At 42.3% G+C, this 21,815-nt stretch overlaps 1 protein-coding gene across 3 annotated transcripts in view; it reads right to left on the bottom strand.

Moving 5' to 3' along the window:
* The window catches only part of ube3d (ubiquitin protein ligase E3D), a 182,129-nt gene that overhangs the window by 38,613 nt on the left and 121,701 nt on the right, over positions 1–21,815 (bottom strand). The window contains exons 9-10 of one of the 3 annotated variants that reach the window (XM_085997667.1): positions 16,888–17,026; positions 2,306–2,410 (exon numbers count right to left, since the gene is read on the bottom strand). The exons of 1 other annotated variant lie outside the window; for it this stretch is intronic. In XM_085997667.1, the coding sequence (XP_085853793.1) occupies positions 2,321–2,410; positions 16,888–17,026 (229 nt within the window). In that variant the 3' untranslated portion in view covers positions 2,306–2,320. Of the gene's footprint in view, positions 1–2,305; positions 2,411–16,887; positions 17,027–21,815 lie in introns of those variants that run through there. One more of the 3 variants, XM_085997668.1, reaches the window with a different exon arrangement.

The following is a 21,815-nucleotide window of genomic DNA, read 5'->3' as shown; positions in this document are numbered from 1 at the left end:
CACTGTACACCATGGCTGCCACATGATGCACCAGGTTGGCACCACCTCACACCAGCACCATAAAGCATCCCTAAAATGTCCAAGTCGTTCCTTTCACACTCATCATCATTGGGGGAGGGGGGTGGACGTTATGTCTCACCATTCACTGGAACTCACTAAGACATTTTCAAAGGGGCACACAAATCTGTGTAAGAAGGCAAAGTGGTGACAATAAGGATTTCAATGCATGACAACATATTTACAGAAAGTTTACACGAACATTGGCTAAAACACCCAAGTGCTTCCCCTTGTGTGTTGTTAGTTGGTATGATTGGACTAGGATGAGAGTGAGTGTGAGGAGTGGCTAATGAGATGGGGAAGTGATAATGTAGATAGAGAGGGATGGGTGGAGATGCAAGGTAAGTTGATGTGAGTAAGGATGTGCAAGAGTAGGGTAGGGAAGGCAGAGTGATGGGGATGTGATGAGTGGCACAGCAGGATGAGGTTGAGTGTGGCTTTGCAGTAACGTTTCGTGATCTACTGAGGTCATTGAAAGGTTTGCGCCATTGCAGCCCGGTCCTCCTGACGACATCCCTGCTTTTGTCCTCCTGTGCAATGTGCAACCAGGCTGCGTTGGTGCCTGGGGAGATCTCTACCGCCCACTGGAAGGGAAGAGAACCTCCCTGCGTGCTGTGACTCCCTCCATAAGCATATGGAAGGAGTCATGGGAGAGCCTGGGTGCAGCCGTGCACCTTTGTGCAGTGATTGTCAGTGTTTGCCGCACCTCAATGCTGTAGAACACTGACAGCACAGCTGTCAAAATCAATTTGCGTATGGTCCCTTTAAGGAAATCAGCTGATGATGCGTCATCATATGACGTCATCAGACCCGCTTCCTTTTAATTGGCCGGGAACCTCGCAGGGCGGGTTTAACAAGCCCAATCAGTGCAAAATCATTTGGAGGCAGCGGGATGAAGACGGGTACGGAGTTTGAGGTCGCTCCGTACTCCTGCCGCACCAGACTCGCCACGGCTGGTGAAATCGCGGCCAATATTTTATTTGTTCCTTCCAAGATTGGTTTGCTGATTAACAACTTGCATTTATGTAGCGCCTTTAACGCAGTAAAACGTTCCAAGGCGATTCACAGCAACGTTATCAGACAAAATTTGACACCGAAGTCCAAAGTTTTCTGATTAACATTCTACTATATTTTTGACCTGAGAAAGTACATATTTGTGCACTTCTGATTTCACCTGATGTTTCTGATCCAAATTAGGGAAAAATAAAACCCACAATCAGAAGATTTACGTATAAGCAAGTAAGGAGATTCATAACCATCCAATTCAAATGGTAGGATAGACATACATAATCCTCACCAAATTCTTTAGTAAATCTCTAGAGAAAGCTCATTCGCGTGTATGTATGCGAGTATTGAGGGGGTGCCAGGGCCCTGCTTTTGCCTCATTACATATGTCAAAGGCACTGCGGTGGATCTCTGTTACATTTTTGTAACGTTTCCCTCACCTCTCTGACAGATTGATAGAACCACTGAACTGACATTGGGGACTTGGCTTCAATCACAGAGAAGGCCGTGGCAGAGTCTAGCAGAAAAAAAGACAACAAAAGACTTAATGGAGGAAAAACATGGGATCCACGTGTGGGGAAGGACGGAATTTGACAATACATTCCCTGTGGTTTCAGGCGATTGTTTTCTTGCCCCATTTTCTCTACACGTGAATGTGCTGAATCTTTCCGGGACTTCAAATACTGACCCAAATGGCGAGTCTTTATATGCGAACCTAAGTGAGTGTTGGCGGTTTATTTGACTGCCCGAGGCATCAGAGTCAAATCCAACCCCGTTCTCACGCAATGTTCACACAAGGGCACTCTCCAGCAGCTGTCAGACAACAGTCAGAAGCTGAAACGCGGACTAATTTTTTTGTCCCCCTCCGTAGTCCATGGGTGTTGAGGGCAATGAAAATCCCCCCCCCTAACTGCTCTCCCAACTGACATCAGTTAACTCTGTGCGGCCTTGGGATCAAACCTTCCTCACCTATATTTTACCTGCAAAAGTCATCAGGAATCACTGTTTCTTTTAATCATTAATAATTTTTTAAAATATCACTACAATTAAAAATTGCTGTGACAAAAGAGTAACTAAAGAGTTAAAAAAAAAAAGCATTCATTGTAACAAAGGAACAACACTCGCTGCTGCATCATCATCACCACCAAAAGCCAACGGAATGATTTACTGCATCTGCTAATGCTATGTGTGAAAAGAAAGGTCATTATTCATACATGGGTAATTAAGTCAAATTATAGATTTACAAAAAAAATTACTGCTACCAAAGTGGGTGCTGTGATATTTTACTCTCCATTAAGTTGATGTCGGAGGCTGCAGTTTTGTCCTTTATGGTATTTCGATTACCCTTCTACGAGTTTTGTGACAGATTTTGGAAACACAAAGAAATGATTTAGTTATAGCGCCAGAAAACATTAAAAAAAAACAGATGATTACTTTTGCCTTAAATAATCCTTTAATTTCGTTATAGCTTGTTATTTAAGAACATGAGCCGCACCAAAGTGCATTCACTTTGTGCTCCTGTAGTGAGGAACAAAATAGATTCTGTCGTGATTCATATTTTCCTCAGCTGCATAATAAACTTAATTTGAAGTTGTGATATTAAATTTGGAAGATAGTGGGGGGAAACAGAATTAAAAACAATGTTGATGTAAAATGATATGATATTTAGGCGGACATATGGAATATGGTTATTGAGTACTCATTTAATGAGGGCATTGTCAAATAATACAGGATAAATGATTTCCATTTCAAAGGCATTAACATAACAAAATCTAATTTTTAAACAAAGCATAGGAGTGAAATATAATCTCAATAAGCATAATCTTATCAGTCCCATAAATCTAAGCTGTAAACAGTTCATTACTTTAGTTTTATTTCTGTTTTGTGAAAAAAGTAGTATATCAATGTTGCTTTCTCATTGCAAAATTGAAATCAGCAATTCAGACATATTGATAAATTACATGGAGAGAACAGTAAAACAGATAAACCAAGTGCCCCCTGATGGCTCAGTGAGTAAATACACTGCCCGTGTGATACTGAGCCGTACAGACCAAAATATATTTGGAGCATACATCAGGGTTACTTTTTTCCCTTCACCTATCCCCTCAAACAGTGCTTCCACACGCTGGGACAGCCATAAAGGTACCTCACCCAAATTCTCCATACGTGAGCCCAGACAGTGATTGGTAGCAGACTATTTGACCATAGCCCAGTCTTGTTCTTGCACATTGCCTACACATGCACACTTTCTGAGGGAGATGCTGGATAGCAGTCAGGAAAAGAAATTTGGTGATTTTTTTTTCCCCTCTCTAGATCACGGGCGCGGAGGTCAACTGTAGTGCCCAAGGCCAATTATATCTCAGACTGAGATCAGCGAACTCAGCACAAACTGCTATTCAAACCTAAGGATTCATTTTTATGTTAATATGAAATTCCCGAAGGTTCAAGACATGGTCTGTATTCAATGAGCAAAACTCAGCTAAAGTGGAACTGGTGTAAACATAAAATCGAATATTTTTTTAAAATTCATGGATGGGATGTGGGCGTCGCTGGCTAGGCCTGCATTTAGTGCCCATCCCTAATTGCCCTTGAGAAGATGGTGGTGAGCTGCCTTCTTGAACCACTGCAGTCCATATGGTGTAGGTACACCCACAATGCTGTTAGGAAGGGAGTTCCAGGATTTTGGCCCAGCGACAGTGAAGGAACAGCGATACAGGTCCAAGTCAGGATGGTGTGTGGCTTGGAGGGTGAAATAAAGAATAGATTTGCCTTTCTAATCTAGGCTTTATTAACTTTAAAAATCCAGTCGCACATCTTTCAACACCAGTCTCCAACCATGACTGGAGAGAACTGAATTTAAGATGGCCACCACAAATCACCTGACATCCACGACCAATGAGTTTACAGCATATATCTCAAGGTAGAAACAACCAATTACAATACTTCTTACTAACACAGAGAACAACCACCCCATTCACCAATCACAATACTTCTTATTAAACATAGGAAATAATCACCACATTCACCCCTCATTTTAAAACATGCTCCAACCTAAAACAACCTTTACAATTTATAATTAATTTATTTACAACTAAAATACAAATATAATATTTCAACAATTTTAAAACATTACTATCAATTTAAAAGTCCATTTTCAATCGGTCGACCGGATATCTTGTTCGTGTCGACCTTCTTAACCGTGGTGAAATTCCTTGCCCTCCCACACCCGGAGACACCGAAGTATCTTCTGCAGGAAGACTATCCATATCCCAATTATCAACGGTTTCCGGATTGGAAATCCCATCAGGAAGTAAACTAGGACGGTCATGAACATCCATCAAAGGCTGACTAATAGAAGTATAATTATCTGCAGTAGGATTGGAAATATTCGTAGTATCTATAACAACATCCACATTATCTGAATCGTGACTACTATTAGTATCCTCAGAAGAGGGCTGGCCACCACAAGGAGCCAAATCTTTAATTGAAACAGTACTTTCTTTCCCATCTTGGAATCGAATATGAGCATATTGGGAATTTGCCTCCAACAGCTCCACCTCCTCCACTAAAGGATCATATTTTGACAATCTAACATGGCGTCGAAGCAGCACAGGTCCCTGCATAGTAAGCCATGAAGGTACCGAATATCCCGTAGTAGATCTCCGCTGGTAATTAAAGAGCCTTTCATGGGGGGTCACATTAGTAGCCATTGAAAGCAATGATCTAATGGAATGCAGGGCATCAGGCAATACCATTTCCCACTGTGTATTCTTAAGGTTCCGGGATGTCAAAGCCAACATAACTGCCTTCCAGATCACCCCATTGTATCGTTCACACTGTCCATTACCCTGGGGGTTATACGGGGTAGTTCTACTAGTAGAAATTCCCCGACTCTGAAGGTATTCCTTCAACTGGGAAGACATAAAAGAACTTCCCTGATCCGAATGGATATACGCAGGCATCCCAAAGATGACAAAAAGTTGAGTCAGACATTTGATAACTGTAGCAGCTGATACATCTGCGCAAGGAAAAGCAAAAGGAAACCTTGAAAACTCATCCACAACAGTAAATATGTATCGATTTTGAGTCATTGAAGGAAGAGGCCCCTTAAAATCAACGCTCAGACGTTCAAAAGGAGAAGTAGCCTTTATAAGATGAGCTCGTTGAGGCTTAAAGAAATTCGGTTTACACCGAACACAGCTAGAACATGAAGAAGTCATCCGCTTGACGTCTTCAACTGAAAAGGGCAAATTCTTACTGCGTACGAAGTGTATCATCCTCGTAACCCCAGGATGACATAAGGCATTGTGAAGATTAATAAGCGTATCTCCGTGAATCACAGAACAATAAGCCCTCGACAGTGCATCAGCAGCAACATTATCCTTCCCCGGACGATAAACTATATCAAAATGGTAACATGCCAACTCAATCCTCCACCTCATTATTTTATCATTTTTGATCTTTCCAAAATGTTTGACATCAAACATAAAGGACACAGACTTTTGATCGGTTACCAACGTGAAATGTCGCCCTGATAAATAATGTCTCCATTTACGCAGTGCTTCTACTATTGCATATGCCTCTTTTTCTATTGAAGAATGTCTTTTTTCACTATTGTTCAAGGTACGTGAGAAAAAGGCCACAGGTCTTCCATTCTGGTTCAGAGTAGCCCCAATTGCAAAATCAGAAGCATCCGTCTCAATCACAAAGGGAACCTGCTCATCAATAGGATGCACAACTGCTCCTAAGATATCCTTTTTAAAATTATCAAAACATGTCCTGGCCTCCCAGGATAGAGGATATGTCGTAACCCGAATAAGGGGCCGGATCTTCTGCGAAAAGTTTGCAATCCAATTAGAATAGTAAGAAAACAGTCCAACAACTCGTTGCAAAGCCTTAGAATTAGTAGGATAAGGTAAATCGATCAATGGTCGCAAACGTTCTGGATCTGGTTTAATCTTATTTCCCGAAATAATATACCCCAGTAGATTTACCTCAGTAGTCGAAAAGATACACTTCTCTTTATTAAAAGTTAAACCAACTTTTTCCGCAGCTTGAAGGAATCTTTCTAAATTAGAATCATGCTCCACCCTTGATTTACCACACACCGTAATATCATCTAAATATGAAAAGGTGTCAGAGAGAGAGTTATCACTTATAAAAGCATCCATTGCCCGTTGAAAACAAGCAACACCATTAGTAACACCAAATGGTATTCAGCAAAACTGATACAGCTTTCCACCAGCCTCAAAGGCTGTATATGGTTGATCCCTCTTAACAATAGGAATCTGATGATAAGCACTCTTTAAATCAATAGTGCTAAAAAACTTATACTGAGATACTTTGTTGATAAGCTCATCAATCTTAGGCAAAGGGTACGCATCTAATTGAGTATACCTATTAATAGTTTGAGAGTAGTCTATCACCATTCGTTTCTTATGTCTCTCGTTAGTGGTGACAACTACCTGAGCCCGCCAAGGCGAACAACTAGGTTCAATGATTCCTTCCAATAAAAGACATTGGACTTCAGAATTAATAAATTCTCTATCCTGACTGCTATACCTTCTTGACTTGGTAGCAATTGGCTTACAATCCGGCATCAAATTGGAAAAAAGTGATAATGGAGAAATGGATAAAGAAGTTAATCCACAAATGGATAAGGGTGGCTTAGTCCCTCCAAACGAAAGACTGAGAGAGTCGTGTAATTTAAGCACATCATGACCAATCAAAATATCCGCACAAAGATTAGGCAAAACAGATAGGCATATATCAGTATACGTATTACCTAGAAGAATCATTTTCACAAGGCAACAACCAGCTACTTGTGAAGTAAGGGTCGTCTGAGCCATACACACCTGATAAGTAACAGGCAAGATTTTCAAACACTTTTCCTTCGCAAACTGAAGACTTATAAAACTCTCGGTACTGCCCGTATCTATGAGAGCCTTCACTTCTAACCCATTAACTTGGGCCATAACTATAGCTTTGTTTAGGCCATGAGCAAATGCAGCAGAAATTGATGCAATAAACGCCCTCTCTACAGGTTGAATAGTCGCAGAAGAGGAGGTAATTGAACCTAATGATTTCCAAACACGTGCATAATGACCTCTCTTTCCACATTTACTACACACAGCCTCCCGGGCAGGACACTTCAAACGAGGATGCCGGACGTTCCCACAAAAATAACACTTCTGAATCCTAGAGGCAACAGCCGCCGAAATAGAAACTGTTTCAGAATCTAGTAAACCACTCCCATTAAGTCCACCTAATTCTTTTTCGTCCGGAACTGCCGAAACCACAGTCGCAGGTCGATTAGAAAGAGCATAAGAATCCGAACTTCTCTGAGCCATATCCAATGTAGTAGCTTGCTCAAAAGCACTCTTGAGATCCAAAGTCTTATTTTCTAACAACCGCTGACGAATTGATCTAGACAGTCGTCCATTAATAAAAGCATCCCGTACCGATTCTTCCTTATATTCTTCGGCCGTCACGGCTTTATAATTACAGTTAGCACTAAGGTGCCGAAGTGCTTGTAAATAAGTATCCAAAGATTCTCCCACCTGCTGCCTACGGGCAGATAGAAGATAACGTGCAAATACCTCATTCTTTGGTTCAACAAAAATCTTCTCCAATGTAGAAATAGCCAATTCGTAAGTTTTACAGTCCAAAATATACTTATACACATCCGGAGCAATGTAGTTGATCAGCATATTCAGAGACTCTTGTTCCAACACACCCAAAAAGTTTGTAAATGTACAATACCAATGTTTCCATTTATCATCCACTCCTGCAGAATTAGGGTCAGCATTGAATCGTTCTGGTTGAAGATATCGCTCCATTCTGATAAAAAGTTAATAAATTGAAATAAAGAATAGATTTGCCTTTCTAATCTAGGCTTTATTAACTTTAAAAATCCAGTAGCACATCTTTCAACACCAGTCTCCAACCATGACTGGAGAGAACTGAATTTAAGATGGCCACCACAAATCACCTGACATCCACTACCAATGAGTTTACAGCATATATCTCAAGGTAGAAACAAACAACCAATTACAATACTTCTTACTAACACAGAGAACAACCACCCCATTCACCAATCACAATACTTCTTATTAAACATAGGAAATAATCACCACAGAGGGTAACTTGTAGGTGGTGGTGTTCCCATGCGTCTGCTGCCCTTGTCCTTCTAAGTGGTAGAGGTCGCGGGTTTGGAAGGTGCTGTTGAAGGAGCTTTGGCGAGTTGCTGCAGTGCATCTTGTAGATGGTACACACTGCAGCCACAGTGCGCCGGTGGTGGAGGGAGTGAATGTTGAAGGTGATGGATGGAGTGCCAATCAAGCGGGCTGCTTTATCCTGAATGGTGTCGAGCTTCTCGAGTGTTGTTGGAGCTGCACTCATCCAGGCAAGTGGAGAGTATTCCATCACACTCCTGACTTGTGCCTTGTAGATGGTGGAAAGGCTTTGGGGAGTCAGGAGGTGAGACACTCGCCGCAGAATTCCCAGCCTCTGCCCTGCTCTTGTAGCCACAGTATTTATATGGCTGGTCCAGTTCAGTTTCTGATCAATGGTAACCCCCAGGGTGTTGATAGTGGGGGATTCAGCGATGGTAATGCCATTGAATGTCAAGGGGAGATGGTTAGAGTCTCGCTTGTTGGAGATGGTCATTGCCTATATATACACGCACACACATATATATAAAAATGAGTAGACCACATCCATTCCACTACTTTGGCGAAGGCTGAAAATAGTTGTCTTCATTTGTCTCAACACTCATTTGCCCATGCTTTCCCTATTTTGTAATTCATAGAATCATACAGAACAGTAGGAGGCCATTCGGCCCATCAAGCCTGTGCCAGCTCTTTGAAAGAGCTGTCCAATTAGTCCCACTCCCCTGCTCTTTCCCCGTAGCCCTGCATTTTTTTCCTTTTCAAGTATTTATCCAATTCCCTTTTGAAAGTTATTATTGAACTTTGGGGGTAAAAACAGGAGGGTAGATTATTATCTAAATGGCAATAGATTGGGAGATGGGGAAGTGCAGAGGGACCTGGGTGTTCTTGTGCACCAGTCACTGAAGGAGAGCATGCAGGTGCAACAGGCGATTAAGAAGGCAAATGGTATGTTGGCCTTCATATCAAGGGGGTTCGAGTATAGGAATAGGGATACCTTACTACAGCTGTACAAGGTGCTGGTGAGACCGCATCTGGAGTATTGTGTACAGTTTTGGTCGCCCCATCTGCGGAAGGATGTTCTTGCCATGGAAAGAGTGCAACGGCGATTCACCAGGCTGATACCTGGAATGGCGGGAATGACCTACGAAGAGAGATTAAATAGTTTGGGCTTGTACTCACTGGAGTTTAGAAGATTGAGAGGGGATCTCATCGAAACATATAAAATTATGGCAGGCCTGGACAGGCTGAATTCAGAGAGAATGTTTCCAATGGCCGGGGAGCACAGAACCAGGGGCCACAGTCTAAAAATAGCGGGCAAATCATTTAAAACAGAGATGAGGAAGAATTTCTTCACTCAAAGAGTGGTGAGCCTGTGGAATTCCCTGCCACAGAGGGCTGTGAAGGCTAATTCAATAAATATTTTCAAGAGAGAATTGGATATATTTCTGAAGGCTAAGGGGATTAAGGGTTACGGAGAAAAGGCGGGGACGGGGTACTGAACTGGTAAGATCAGCTATGATCTCAGACGAAGATCAGCCATGATCTCATTGAATGGCGGAGCAGGCTCGAAGGGCCGAATGGCCTACTCCTGTTCCTATCTCTATGTTTCTATGAATCTGCTTCTCCCACCCTTTCAGGCAGTGCATTCCAGATCGTAACAACTCGCTGCATAAAAAATTCTCCTCATCGCTCCTCTGGTTCTTTTGCCAATTACCTTAAATCTGTGTCCTCTGGTTACCGACCCTCCTGCCAGTGGAAACAGTTTCTCCCCATGTACTCAAAACCCCTCAATATTTTAAACACCTCTATTAAATCTCCCCTTAACCTTCTCTGCTCTGGAGAACATTCCTAGCTTCTCTAATCTCTGCACATAACTGAAGTCCCTCATCCCTGGTACCATTCTATTAAATCTCCTCTGCACCTTCTCCAAGGCCTTGGCATCCATCCTAAAGTGTGATGCCCAGAATTGGACAAAATACTCCAGCTGAGGCCTAAAGATAGTTAAGAAGATAAATCGATAAATAGACAGAGATAGAAAGGTCCCACAAACAGCAATGAAGTAATGACTAGATAATCTATTTTTTTAATGATGTTGCTTGAGGGATAAATATTGGCCAGGACACTGGGGAGAACTCCCCTGCTCTTCAAAAGGAAGGTGAAAGGAGGACTGCACAATACGAGAGGAGTATGTGGAGAAACCACTAATAGATACAAAAAAGGAAAGTGTATTAAAGGTTTAATGGGTCTTAACACTGTCACCAGCCTCAGGTGGTCATCAATCCAGAAAATTGGTTAGTGATAGCAAAGGCACTTACCATAATTTATCAAAACTCTTTGGAAAACAGGAACTGCATTAACGAGCTAGAGGATGATAAATGTTACATCCCTGTTCAGGAAAGGTCAGGTAACTATAGACCAGTTAACCTCACATCAGTGGTAGGAAAATTGCTGGAGATCACAATAAGGGATAATAGTAGTGAATGCTGAGAAAGATATGGGCTAATCAGGGACAGTCAACACACATTTATAAAAAGCAGGTCATGGTCGACTTATTTAATCAAATTCTTCTAGGAAATTATACTGTGTATAGACAAAGGGAATCCAGTGACTTGGCACATTTAGATTTTTAAACAGGTGTTTGATCAGTGCCAAATAGTAGACTTGTCCCAAAAATTAAGGCTCATGATATTAAAGAAGTTGATGACTAAGTTGCGGATGATACCACAGTAGTAGGCCAGATCACCAACAACGATGAGTCAGCCTACAGGGAGAAGGTCCAGCATCTCGTGAAGTGGTGCGCCGATAACAACCTGGCCCTTAACATCAAGAAAACCAAAGAAATCATTGTGGACTTCAGGAAGTCTAAAGGCGGAAGTCACACCCCCATCCACATCAAATGGGCTGTGGTGGAAAGGGTGGACAGCTTTAAGTTCCTCGGAGTCCACATCACGGAAGACCTCTCCTGGTCCCTCAATACCTCCTCCCTGGTGAAGAAGGCCCAGCAGCGCCTATATTTCCTAAGGAGGCTGAAGGGATGTAACCTGTCACCCCTGATCCTCTCTAACTTTTACCGCTGCACAATAGAGAGCATCCTGACAAACTGTATCACAGTATGGTATGGCAGCTGTAGCTACTATGACCGGAAAGCCCTGCAGCGGGTAGTCAAAACTGCCCAACGCATTACCGGCACCCGGCTACCGACCATAGAGCACATATGCCAGAAACGCTGTTAACGGAGGTCACAGTCCATCATCAAAGACCCTACCCACCCCAGCCACAGTCTGTTCGCCCTCCTGCCATCTGGGAGACGCTACAGATGCATTCGCACCCGAACGACCAGATTTAGGAACAGCTTCTTTCCCAGGGCTGTCATCCTACTGAACTCCACAAATAAACTCTAAAGCCTGCACATCTGCCAATGCACTTTATTATGGTTATGTTTATGTTAATGTATTACAAGCCAAATGTATGTTGAATGTTTAAACGTCTTAATCTAAATGTACACTCGGGAGCCGCAAGCCTACATTTCGTTGTACTGCACTTGTGCACTAACAATGACAATAAAGTTGATTATGATTATGATTATGAAGAAGTTTGCAGATGATGCAAAAATTGGCCATGTGGTTGATAATGAAGAAGAAAGCTGTAGACTGCAGGAAGATATCAATGGACTGGTCAGGTGGGCAGAAAAATGGCAAATGGCATTCAATCCAGAGAAGTGTGAGGTAATGCATTTGGGGAGGGCTAACAAGGCAAGGAATACACAATAAATGGTAGGATATTGAGAAGTGTAGAGGAACAGGAGGGACCTTGGAGTGCATGTCCACAGATTCCTGAAGGTAGCAGGACAATAGATAAGATGGCTAAAAAAGGCATATGGGATACTTTCCTTTATTAGTCGAGGCATAGAATATAAGAGCAGGGAGGTTATGCTTGAACTGTATAAAAAACTAGTTAGGCCACAGCTAGAGTACTGTGTGCAGTTCTAGTCACCACATTACAGAAAATATGTGATTGCACTAGAGAGGGTACAGAGGAGATTTACGAGGATGTTTCATTGACGCTTATAAAATTCTAACAGGACTGGACAGACTGGATGCAGGAAGGATGTTCCCGATGGCGGGGGAGTCCAGAACCAGGGGTCACAGTCTAAGGATAAGGGGTAAGCCATTTAGGACAGAGATGAGGATGAATTTCTTCACCCAGAGAGTGGTGAACCTGTGGAATTCTCTACCACAGAAGGCAGTGGAGGCCAATTCATTAAATATATTCAAGAAGGAGTTGGATATATTTCTTAAGGCTAAAGGGATCAAGGGATATGGGGAGAAGGCAGGGACAGGGTACTGAATTTGGATGATCAGCCATGATCTCACTGAATGGCGGAGCAGGCTCGAGGGGCCGAACGGCCTACTCCTGCTCCTATCTTCTATGTTTCTATGTTGCCAGGATTGGAGATTTTTAGCTATGAGGAAAGTTTGGATAGGCTGGGGTTGTTTTCTTTGGAGCAGAGGAGGCTGAGGGGAGACTTAATTGAGGTGTATAAAGTTATGAGGGACCTAGATAGAGTGGACCTATTTCCCTTAGCAGAGAGGTCAACCAGGAGGCATAGATTTAAAGTAATTGGTAGAAGGATTAGAGGGGAGTTGAGAACTTTTTTCACCCAGAGGGTGGTGGGGGTCTGGAATTGACTGCCTGAAAGGGTGGTAGAGGCAGAAACACTCACATTTTAAAAAATACTTGGATATGCACTTGAAGTGCTGTAACCTACAGGGCTGCAGACCAAGAGCCTGGAAAGTGGGATTAGGCTGAATAGCTTTTTCAGCTGACACGGACACAATGGGCAGTATGGCCTCCTTCGGTGCCGTACATTTCTATGATTCCATTCTATGATAAAGGCAAGGGTGAAATAGCTACATGGTTAGAAGGTTGTCTGCAGGTTGGAGAGCAGGAGTAAATGGAAGTTTCTCAGATTAGCAAGATGTACCTGATGCTATGCCTCAGGTGATATAATAAGTGATTTGGAGATAGACATTTAAGGATTAATATCAAAATTTGCTGATGGCATCAACTTAGGAGCACAGCAAATGGTGAGGAAGAATGCAAGATGCTGGGGCCGGGGGGGTGGGGGAAAAGACAGGCAGGTCAGGGGAGCAGGCAGATTTTGGTAAATGCAGAAGAACGTAGACAAATTGTGAAGCAGTACATTTTTGGAAAAAAACAAAGAATGGAAATATAACCTAAACTGTAAATTTCTCAATGGAGTGAAAGAACAGAGAGATTTAGGGGTACAGAATTTTAAAATCAGGAATGCAGGTAGAAAAAGCAATAAAAAGAGTAAATGGGATTTGGAGATGATGGTGAGTCAGTACAAAACATCAGTTAGCCCACAATTGGGAGTACTGTGTCCAATTTATAGAAAGTATAACAAAGGCCATGGAAAAGGTGCAACATAAATTTAATGGGAGGAGAGGACCTGGGTATGATGAGTGATTTGCAGCAGAGAAGTTTAAGAGACAGGAGGAAAATCTAATAGAAGCGTTAAAAGTTTGGAATGGTTTGAGAGGTCGAATGCAGTCCCCACCACTTATAGCCGGCGGTTGGTGCGAATGCCATTTGCCCGCTATACACGGTGGCCGTTGTAACCTGATGGCTGAGAAACTGAAGGTGGCGGGCAACGCGTTATTTTGCATCCTCTTCAACATTACTATTATAATCTGTGCAAAACATGACATAACAAATCATTCAAACATTACTTCTCAAGTGTCTTCTGACACTTGCTATTGCAGCACGGTTGTGTTTTCTGGAACAGTAAAGGATACACTGAACTAGGTACAATATTTGATTACATAGTATTACATAGAATTTACAGCAAAGAAACAGGCCATTCAGTCCAACTGGTCCATGCTGGAACCTCCTCCCACCCTTCATACAGTATTTGCATCTGTACTTTGCCTTATAACTCTAATTTCTTTCATAACCAAATATCTACCAAGTTTCTTTTTAAAGTAGCTAATTAATGTAATATTAATTACTGTTGGTGAGAGTATCTACTACTCCGAGTGGCGGCACGGGAAGCGTCATGCTAAAGTAGTTCTGAAATTCGGTGCTGAAGTGCGCAGCGATCTAGTCAGTCAGTTTCACCACTACAGCAGGTAACCGTTTGTAAGCAGCAATCGCAGGAATTCTAAAGGCCACGGGGGTGTGACTGAAGGCAGCGGGGCTGCCTGAAAGGATTTAATGATAGTTAATCGCACTTTGACTTAGGGCAAACAACTGCTTGAACTGCCCAAAACAGTCGCCGTGCTTAATACGGTTTAAGCAGCACCTTCGCAATTGACGATTATTTTTAATGGCAAATGGTCAGTATTTGCACAATACCGGCAGCAGTCCAGGATAGGCGAGGACAGTGTAAGTGGTGGGGACTGCAGCAATATTTTTCACTGGTAGCTGAATTGGCAACAAGGTGAGATACATTCAGGATTAGTATTAAAAGCGTAAACAAGGAGATTAGAAAAACTTCTTTCCATATAAATGGTGATTAGAATATGGAATGTACCACCACAAATAACTATTGAAGTCAAGTTGATCATGGCATTCAAAACAAATCTAAATAAAAACGCAAAGGAAAATATAAAAGGGTATGGGGAAAGAGCAGGAAAATGGTATTAAAGCACAAACCAACAAACAAACTTGCATTGCTAATAGTGCCTTTCACAACCTCAGGACGTTCCAAAGCGCCTTACAGCCAATGAAGAACTTTTGAGGTGTAATCACTGTTGTAATGTAGGAAACGAGCAGCAATTAGCACTCAGCAAGTTTCCACAAACAACAACGTGATAATGATCAGATAATCTGTTTTAGTGACGTTGGTTGAGGGATAAATATTAACCAGGATATTGGCTGGGAAGAACTCCCCTTCCCTTCTTCAAAATAGCACCATGGGATCTTTTACGTGCACCTGAGAGGGCAGACAGGGCTTTGGTTTAACGTCTCATCCGAAAGATGGCACCTCCAACAGTGCAGCACTCCCTCAGCACTGCACTGGAGATGTACATAGCTCCAATGTGGAGCTAGCACTAGCAGATTCCTCCTCTGCTGAAATTTCTATGATTCTGTTGTTATTTTGCCACCCTAAGGCGAGTTCCCCATTTCTCTTCCTTACTAAAGGAAGGTGGGAGATGTACAAACCAATGACTGGCGATATTCTTAGTGTAATCACTAAGGAAGCTATACACTTCAATACAGCAATCACACCTTCCAATTAATCAGTACAAAAACATACATACTTTGAGAATTTCCAGTTTTCAGGAAGGAGCGTCAGTGAAGATGAAGTCGTGCAGCTACTTAGTTCATCTACTTCATACAGAAACATGGTGTAGAACTGAGGTTCAGATATTTTTTAAACAGTTGGAAACCACGGTAGTAGCTCCCATTGATCAGGACACTATCAGATGTTGCCACTAGATGGGCGGGAGAGATGCTTTTATATGTTGATATTGTTAAAGTTCTCTTGAAAGGAAAGGAATCCGTTTGCTCCAATTGTTGATAAAATAAATTATAGCTGACTGGCTATACGTCACATCTTTTTGATAGCAACTGAAAATAAGTATATCAGTTGCTAAAGACACAGTTAGTTAGTACAGCACGCATATTGCACCGCTGGACTGTTGAGAGCGTCTTTCCTCTGTGCACAGCAATGGATCAGGTTATGTGCAATGTCTGTGTGGACAGAAACAATGCTAAGCAGTAAATGTGCAAAGCCAATTACTGACTGGCATAATGCTTTCCTTTACTGTAACTGCTGTGACAATTTGGGAAATTTTCTATCTCCAGTGCAGTTTGACAGGGATTTTATTTAAATTCTTAATAAAACTATTATACAGCCGAGGCCCTAAATTCTGGCATTCACTCCCTAAGCTTCTACGGCACTCTCTCTTCCTTTAAAGATGCTCCTTAATACCTACCTCTTTGACTAAGTTTTTGTGCGCCTGTCCTAATATCTCATGTGGCTCAGTGTCAAATTTTGTTTGATAACGTTCCTATGAGGTGCCTTGGGACATTCTAGTATGTTAAAGGCGCTTTTTAAATGCAAGTTGTTGCTGCTGCCTGTAAGTAGCAATTACAGGAGGTGTTTGATAATTATTCAAAGCAGTGAGATTAAGCTCTTTCAAGTACTGCTTTTGCAAGCTATTCTCAACCCCCATCCCAAGTTTCTCACCTCCCCTATCCCCCCCTTCTTGAAGGCAGTGCATCATGCTGGGGTAATGGCTCACAAACAATAAAATGCTCTGCTAGCTTGCTCACATAACTTGGCCAGTAAGTGCCTCAATGACATTCAACCGCAGAGGGTTCCCCACTCAATGTCCATGCGTACACACCTTACAACAGGGACTAAGTGCTATGAGAAGCAAGACTTCTTTTTCCTATAATTAACACAGAGGCATACAGGCAATTTTATCAGCAACTGCTGCCTCACCCAAGATCAGCTAAATTTAGCACAGAACTGAGCCCGAACCTAGGAACTTTCTGATCTATATGGCTCAGGAGCACACCAGGCAGTGCATGCAACCACTGAGCCATTAGGACAGCCCAACCTCTGACATCTTTATTTTCCACAGCATAAATTATTTTTCCCACACATAGAAACCAATACCTTAAAGGAGTTCATGCTCTGTAGTGATGGAGGGAGAGAGGCAGTCGAGGAAGCTAGTATGAGTAACAACTCCAGACAGGTGCTCGCTGGAAGGGTCATGCAGTGCACACCAATATTCTTCTCCCACTTTTCTTGCACTCTGAAAAAAGAAAAGGTCCTTTAAAAAGCCAGAATTTAGAAACTTTCAAGGAAATACTTCAAAGGCTGAACTACTAATTAAAACAATAATAAAGGACTGAGCAAAAGGCAATCTTGAACAACTTTTCCTGTCATAGAGCAACAGTGGGACTAAAGACAGGAGAAAAAGAATCTAGGTGCAAATCCAGAACAATGATTTATACATGGGCATTGGAAGGGTGGTGTGCAGTAATTTCATCCATTTGGATGACACCAAATTAATTTGTACATGCATGCTGGAAAACCTCAATTTAAAAAAAAATCCCATTAGTGTCACTGTACACGATTAATGAAACTACAGTAATTTGAGTCTACAGTTAATTTCAGTTTCCATTTTCTTGTTATATGAAACCCTTGAATCACTGTGTAATGAAGCAAAGCAGCAACTCTACCCGCCCCTGCCGCAATTGTTCCCTAGTCCCTTTCACGACCTCAGGTTAGGGAAGCAGACTGGAACAGAAGTGGGAAAGCCAAACTGTTTGTTTTATACTCTTGTACAACTAAGGAAGCATCAAAGCTTCCAGACATTGGTACATGTTCAGAAACAAAGCAGTAATCAAAATAACAAACGCTAGTACCTGAGCCATGCGCAAATTGGCATAGGGTCAAGCGGATCAGAGAGTTAAATGCGTGGCTCAAAGAGTGGTGTGGGAAGAAGGGGTTTCAATTCATGGGGCACTGGCACCAGTACTGGGGAAAGAGGGAGCTGTTCCATCGGGACGGGCTCCACTTAAATCGGGGTGGGACCAGCGTCCTGGCAAATCGAATAACTAGGGCTATACATAAGAACATAAGAAATAGGAGCAGGAGTAGGCCAATCGGCCCCTCGAGCCTGCTCCGCCATTCAATAAGATCATGGCTGATCTGATCCTAACCGCCAATCCACTATCACAGAACCATCTCCTGAATCTAACAGAATTAGACACACGAAATAGGAGCAGGATCAGGCTACACGGCCCCTGGGCCCGCTCCGCTACCCACAGGGCCATGACCGATCCGAACCTAGACTCATGTCCAAATTCCTGCCCGCTCCCCGTAACCCTTAATTCCCTTTACTTCTAGGTAACTGTCTATTTCTGTTTTAAATTTATGTAATGATGTAGCTTCTACAGCTTTTTGGGGCAGCATATTCCATGGACCTACCATCCTCTGAGTGAAGTAGTTCCTCCTCATCTCAGTTTTGAAAGAGCAGCCCCTTATTCTAAGACTATGCCCCCTAGTTCTAGTTTCACCCATCATCGGGAACATCTTCCCCGCATCCACCCGATGCAACCCCTTCACAATCTTATATGTTTCAATAAGATCGCCTCTCATTCTTCTGAACTCCAATGAGTAGAGTCCCAATCTACTCAACCTCTCCTCATATGTCCATCCCCTCATCCCCGGGATTAACCGAGTGAACCTTCTTTGTACTGACTCGAGAGCAAGTATGTCCTTTCTTAAGTATGGACACCAAAACTGTACGCAGTATTCCAGATGCGGTCTCACCAATACCTTGTACAACTGAAGCAATACATCCCTATTTTTATATTCTATCCCCCTAGCAATGAAAGCCAACATTCCATTGGCCTTCTTAATCACTTGCTGCACCTGCATACTAACCTTTTGAGTTTCGTGCACCAGGACCCCCAGATCCCTTTGTACTTCAGTATTTTCCAGTTTCTTGCCATTAAGATAATAACTTGCTCTACGATTTTTCCTGCCAAAGTGCATAACCTCACACTTTCCAGTATTGTATTCCATCTGCCAAATCTCTGCCCACTTACTTAGCCTGTCTATGTCCCCTTGCAGGTTTTTTATGTCGTCCTCCTCACTCACTACTTTCCCTCCCATCTTAGTATCAGCAAACTTTGATAGGTTACACTCGATCCCCTCCTCCAAATCGTTAATATAGATTGTAAAGAGTTGGGGACCCAGCACTGACCCCTGCGGAACACCACTAGTTACTGATTGCCAGTCTGAGAATGAACCATTTATCCCAACTCTCTGCCTTCTGTTAGATAGCCAATCCTCTATCCATGCCAGAATATTACCCCCAATCCTGTGATTTTTTATCTTAAGCAATAATCTTTTGTGTGGCACCTTGTCAAATGCCTTTTGGAAGTCTAAATACACTACGTCCACTGGTTCCCCTTTATCCACCCTCTATGTTACTTCCTCAAAGAACTCCAGCAAATTTGTCAAACATGACTTCCCCTTCATAAAACCATGCTGACTTTGTCCTATTAAATTATGATTATCCAAATGTCCTGTTACTGTCTCCTTAATAATGGACTCCAAAATTTTACCTACCACAGATGTTAGGCTAACCGGTCTATAGTTTCCAGCCTTCTGTCTACTGCCCTTTTTAAATAAGGGTGTTACATTAGCAGTTCTCCAGTCTGCCGGGACCATTGCCGAGTCCAGGGAGTTTTGGAAAATTATTACCAATGCATCCACAATCCCTACCGCCACTTCCCTCAAGACCCTAGGATGTAAGCCATCAGGTCCAGGTGATTTATCCGCCTTGAGTCCCATTATTTTACCGAGTACCACTTCCTTAGTGATTTTGATCGTGTTTAGCTCCTCCCCCCCATAGCCCCCTGTTTGTCCAGTGTTGGGATATTCTTAGTGTCTTCTACTGTAAAGACTGATACAAAATATTCATTCAGTGTTTTTGCCATCTCCATATTTCCCACCATTAATTTCCTGGTCTCACCCTCTAAGGGACCAACATTTACTTTAGCCACCCTTTTTCTTTTTATATAACTATAAAAACTCTTACCATCTGTTTTTATATTTTTTGCTAATTTACTTTCATAATCTATCTTTCCTTTCTTAATCAATCTTTTTGTTATTTTTTGCTGTCTTTTAAAGTTTTCCCAATCCTCTATCTTCCCACTAGATTTGGCTACCTTATATGCCCTTGTTTTTAGTCGAATACTATCCTTAATTTCTTTACTTAGCCACGGATGGCTGTCTTTTCTTTCACACCCTTTTCTTCTCAGTGGAATATATATTTTTTGGAAGTTGTAAAATAACTCCTTAAATGTACACCACTGATCATGTATCGTCTTACCCTTTAATCTATTTTCCCAATCCACTCTACTCAATTCCGCTCTCATACCTTCATAGTCTCCTTTATTCAAGCTTAGCACGCTTGTTTGAGATCCAACCTTCTCACCCTCTAATTGAATATGGAATTCAACCATGTTATGGTCACTCATTCCAAGGGGATCCTTTACCAGGACATTTTTAATTAATCCTGTCTCGTTACATAGGACCAGATCTAAGGTTGCTTGCCTCCTGGTCGGTTCAGTTACATACTGCTCAAGAAACCCATCCCTAATACACTCAATGAACTCATCCTCAAGGCAGCCCTGCCCAATTTGATTTGTCCAATTAATATGATAGTTAAAATCCCCCATAATTATAGATGTTCCCTTATTACAAGCCCCAACTATTTCCTGATTGATACTCCGTCCAACAGAGTTGCCACTGTTCGGAGGCCTATAGACTACGCCCACTAGTGTTTTTTTCCCCCTTATTATTCCTTACCTCCACCCAAACTGTTTCATTATCCTGATCTTTTGACCCAATATCATTTCTCTGTATTACAGTGATTCCTTCCTTTATTAACATAGCCACCCCACCTCCCCTTCCTTCCTGCCTGTCCTTCCTGATCATTAAATAACCTGGTATGTTTAATTCCCAGGCATTGTCACCCTGCAGCCATGTTTCTGTAATGGCCACAAGATCATACCCATATGTAGTTATTTGTGCCATTAACTCGTCTATTTTGTTACGAATGCTACGTGCATTCAGATAGAGAACTTTCAAAGATATTTTGTGACACTTAGTTCCTGCTTTTGCCCTTTTTATTACTTTACCTTTTACTCCATACCTTCTGCCCCTTCCTGACACGCTCTGGTTTTTAATTTCCCCACTGCTACCTAAGTCTATGACCTTCTCTGTTGTCATTTTTATTATTTGCTCTCTAGGAACTTCCCCCCCACTAGTTAGTTTAAAGCCCTCTCTACAGCCCTAGTTATATGATCCGCCAGGACTCTAGTCCCAGCACTGGCCAAGTGAAGCCCGTCCCAACGGAACAGCTCCCTCCTGCCCCAGTACTGGTGCCAGTGTCCCAGGAAGCAAAACCCATTTCTCCCACACCAGTCTTTGAGCCACGCATTTAAAACTCTAATTTTATTTGTCCTAGCCAAATTCACTCGTGGCTCAGGTAATAATCCAGAGATAGAGCTTTAAACTAAAAAAGGGGGGGGGGAAAAGAGGTCAGGTGAGGGAAAATTTAGAAATCTAAAGAGAAAGGTCAAGGCAATAGAGCAGTGTAGTGATTTGGGTAAAAATAAGCAGAGTGTGACAGGAAGGGTCAGAGAGTTTAACGGGAGCAGTGCAGCAGAGAATAAGGTCAAACCAGGGAATAATGTTAAATAATTTAAATTAAAGGCTCTTTATCCGAATGCCCAAGGCATTCATAACAAGATAGACGAACTTGTGGCACAAATAGAGATAAATGGGTTTGATCTAATAGCCATTACAGACATGGTTGCAAGGTGACCAAGGTTGGGAACTAAATGTTCCAGGGTACATGACGTTTCGAAAAGACAGGCAGAATGGAAAAGGAGGGGGGGTAGCCCTGATAATAAAGGATGACATAAGGACAGTAGAGAGAAAGGATCTCGGCTCGGAAGATCAGGAAGTAGAATCACTATGGGTGGAAATAAGGAATAACAAGGGGCAGAAAACACTGG

This window comes from Somniosus microcephalus, chromosome 9, assembly GCF_052327205.1.
Source record: "Somniosus microcephalus isolate GS21.2 chromosome 9, FLI_Smic_1.0, whole genome shotgun sequence".
Lineage (NCBI taxonomy): Eukaryota > Metazoa > Chordata > Chondrichthyes > Squaliformes > Somniosidae > Somniosus > Somniosus microcephalus.
Note: the sequence above shows the minus strand (reverse complement) of the source record. Positions and strands in the feature narration are given on the sequence as shown.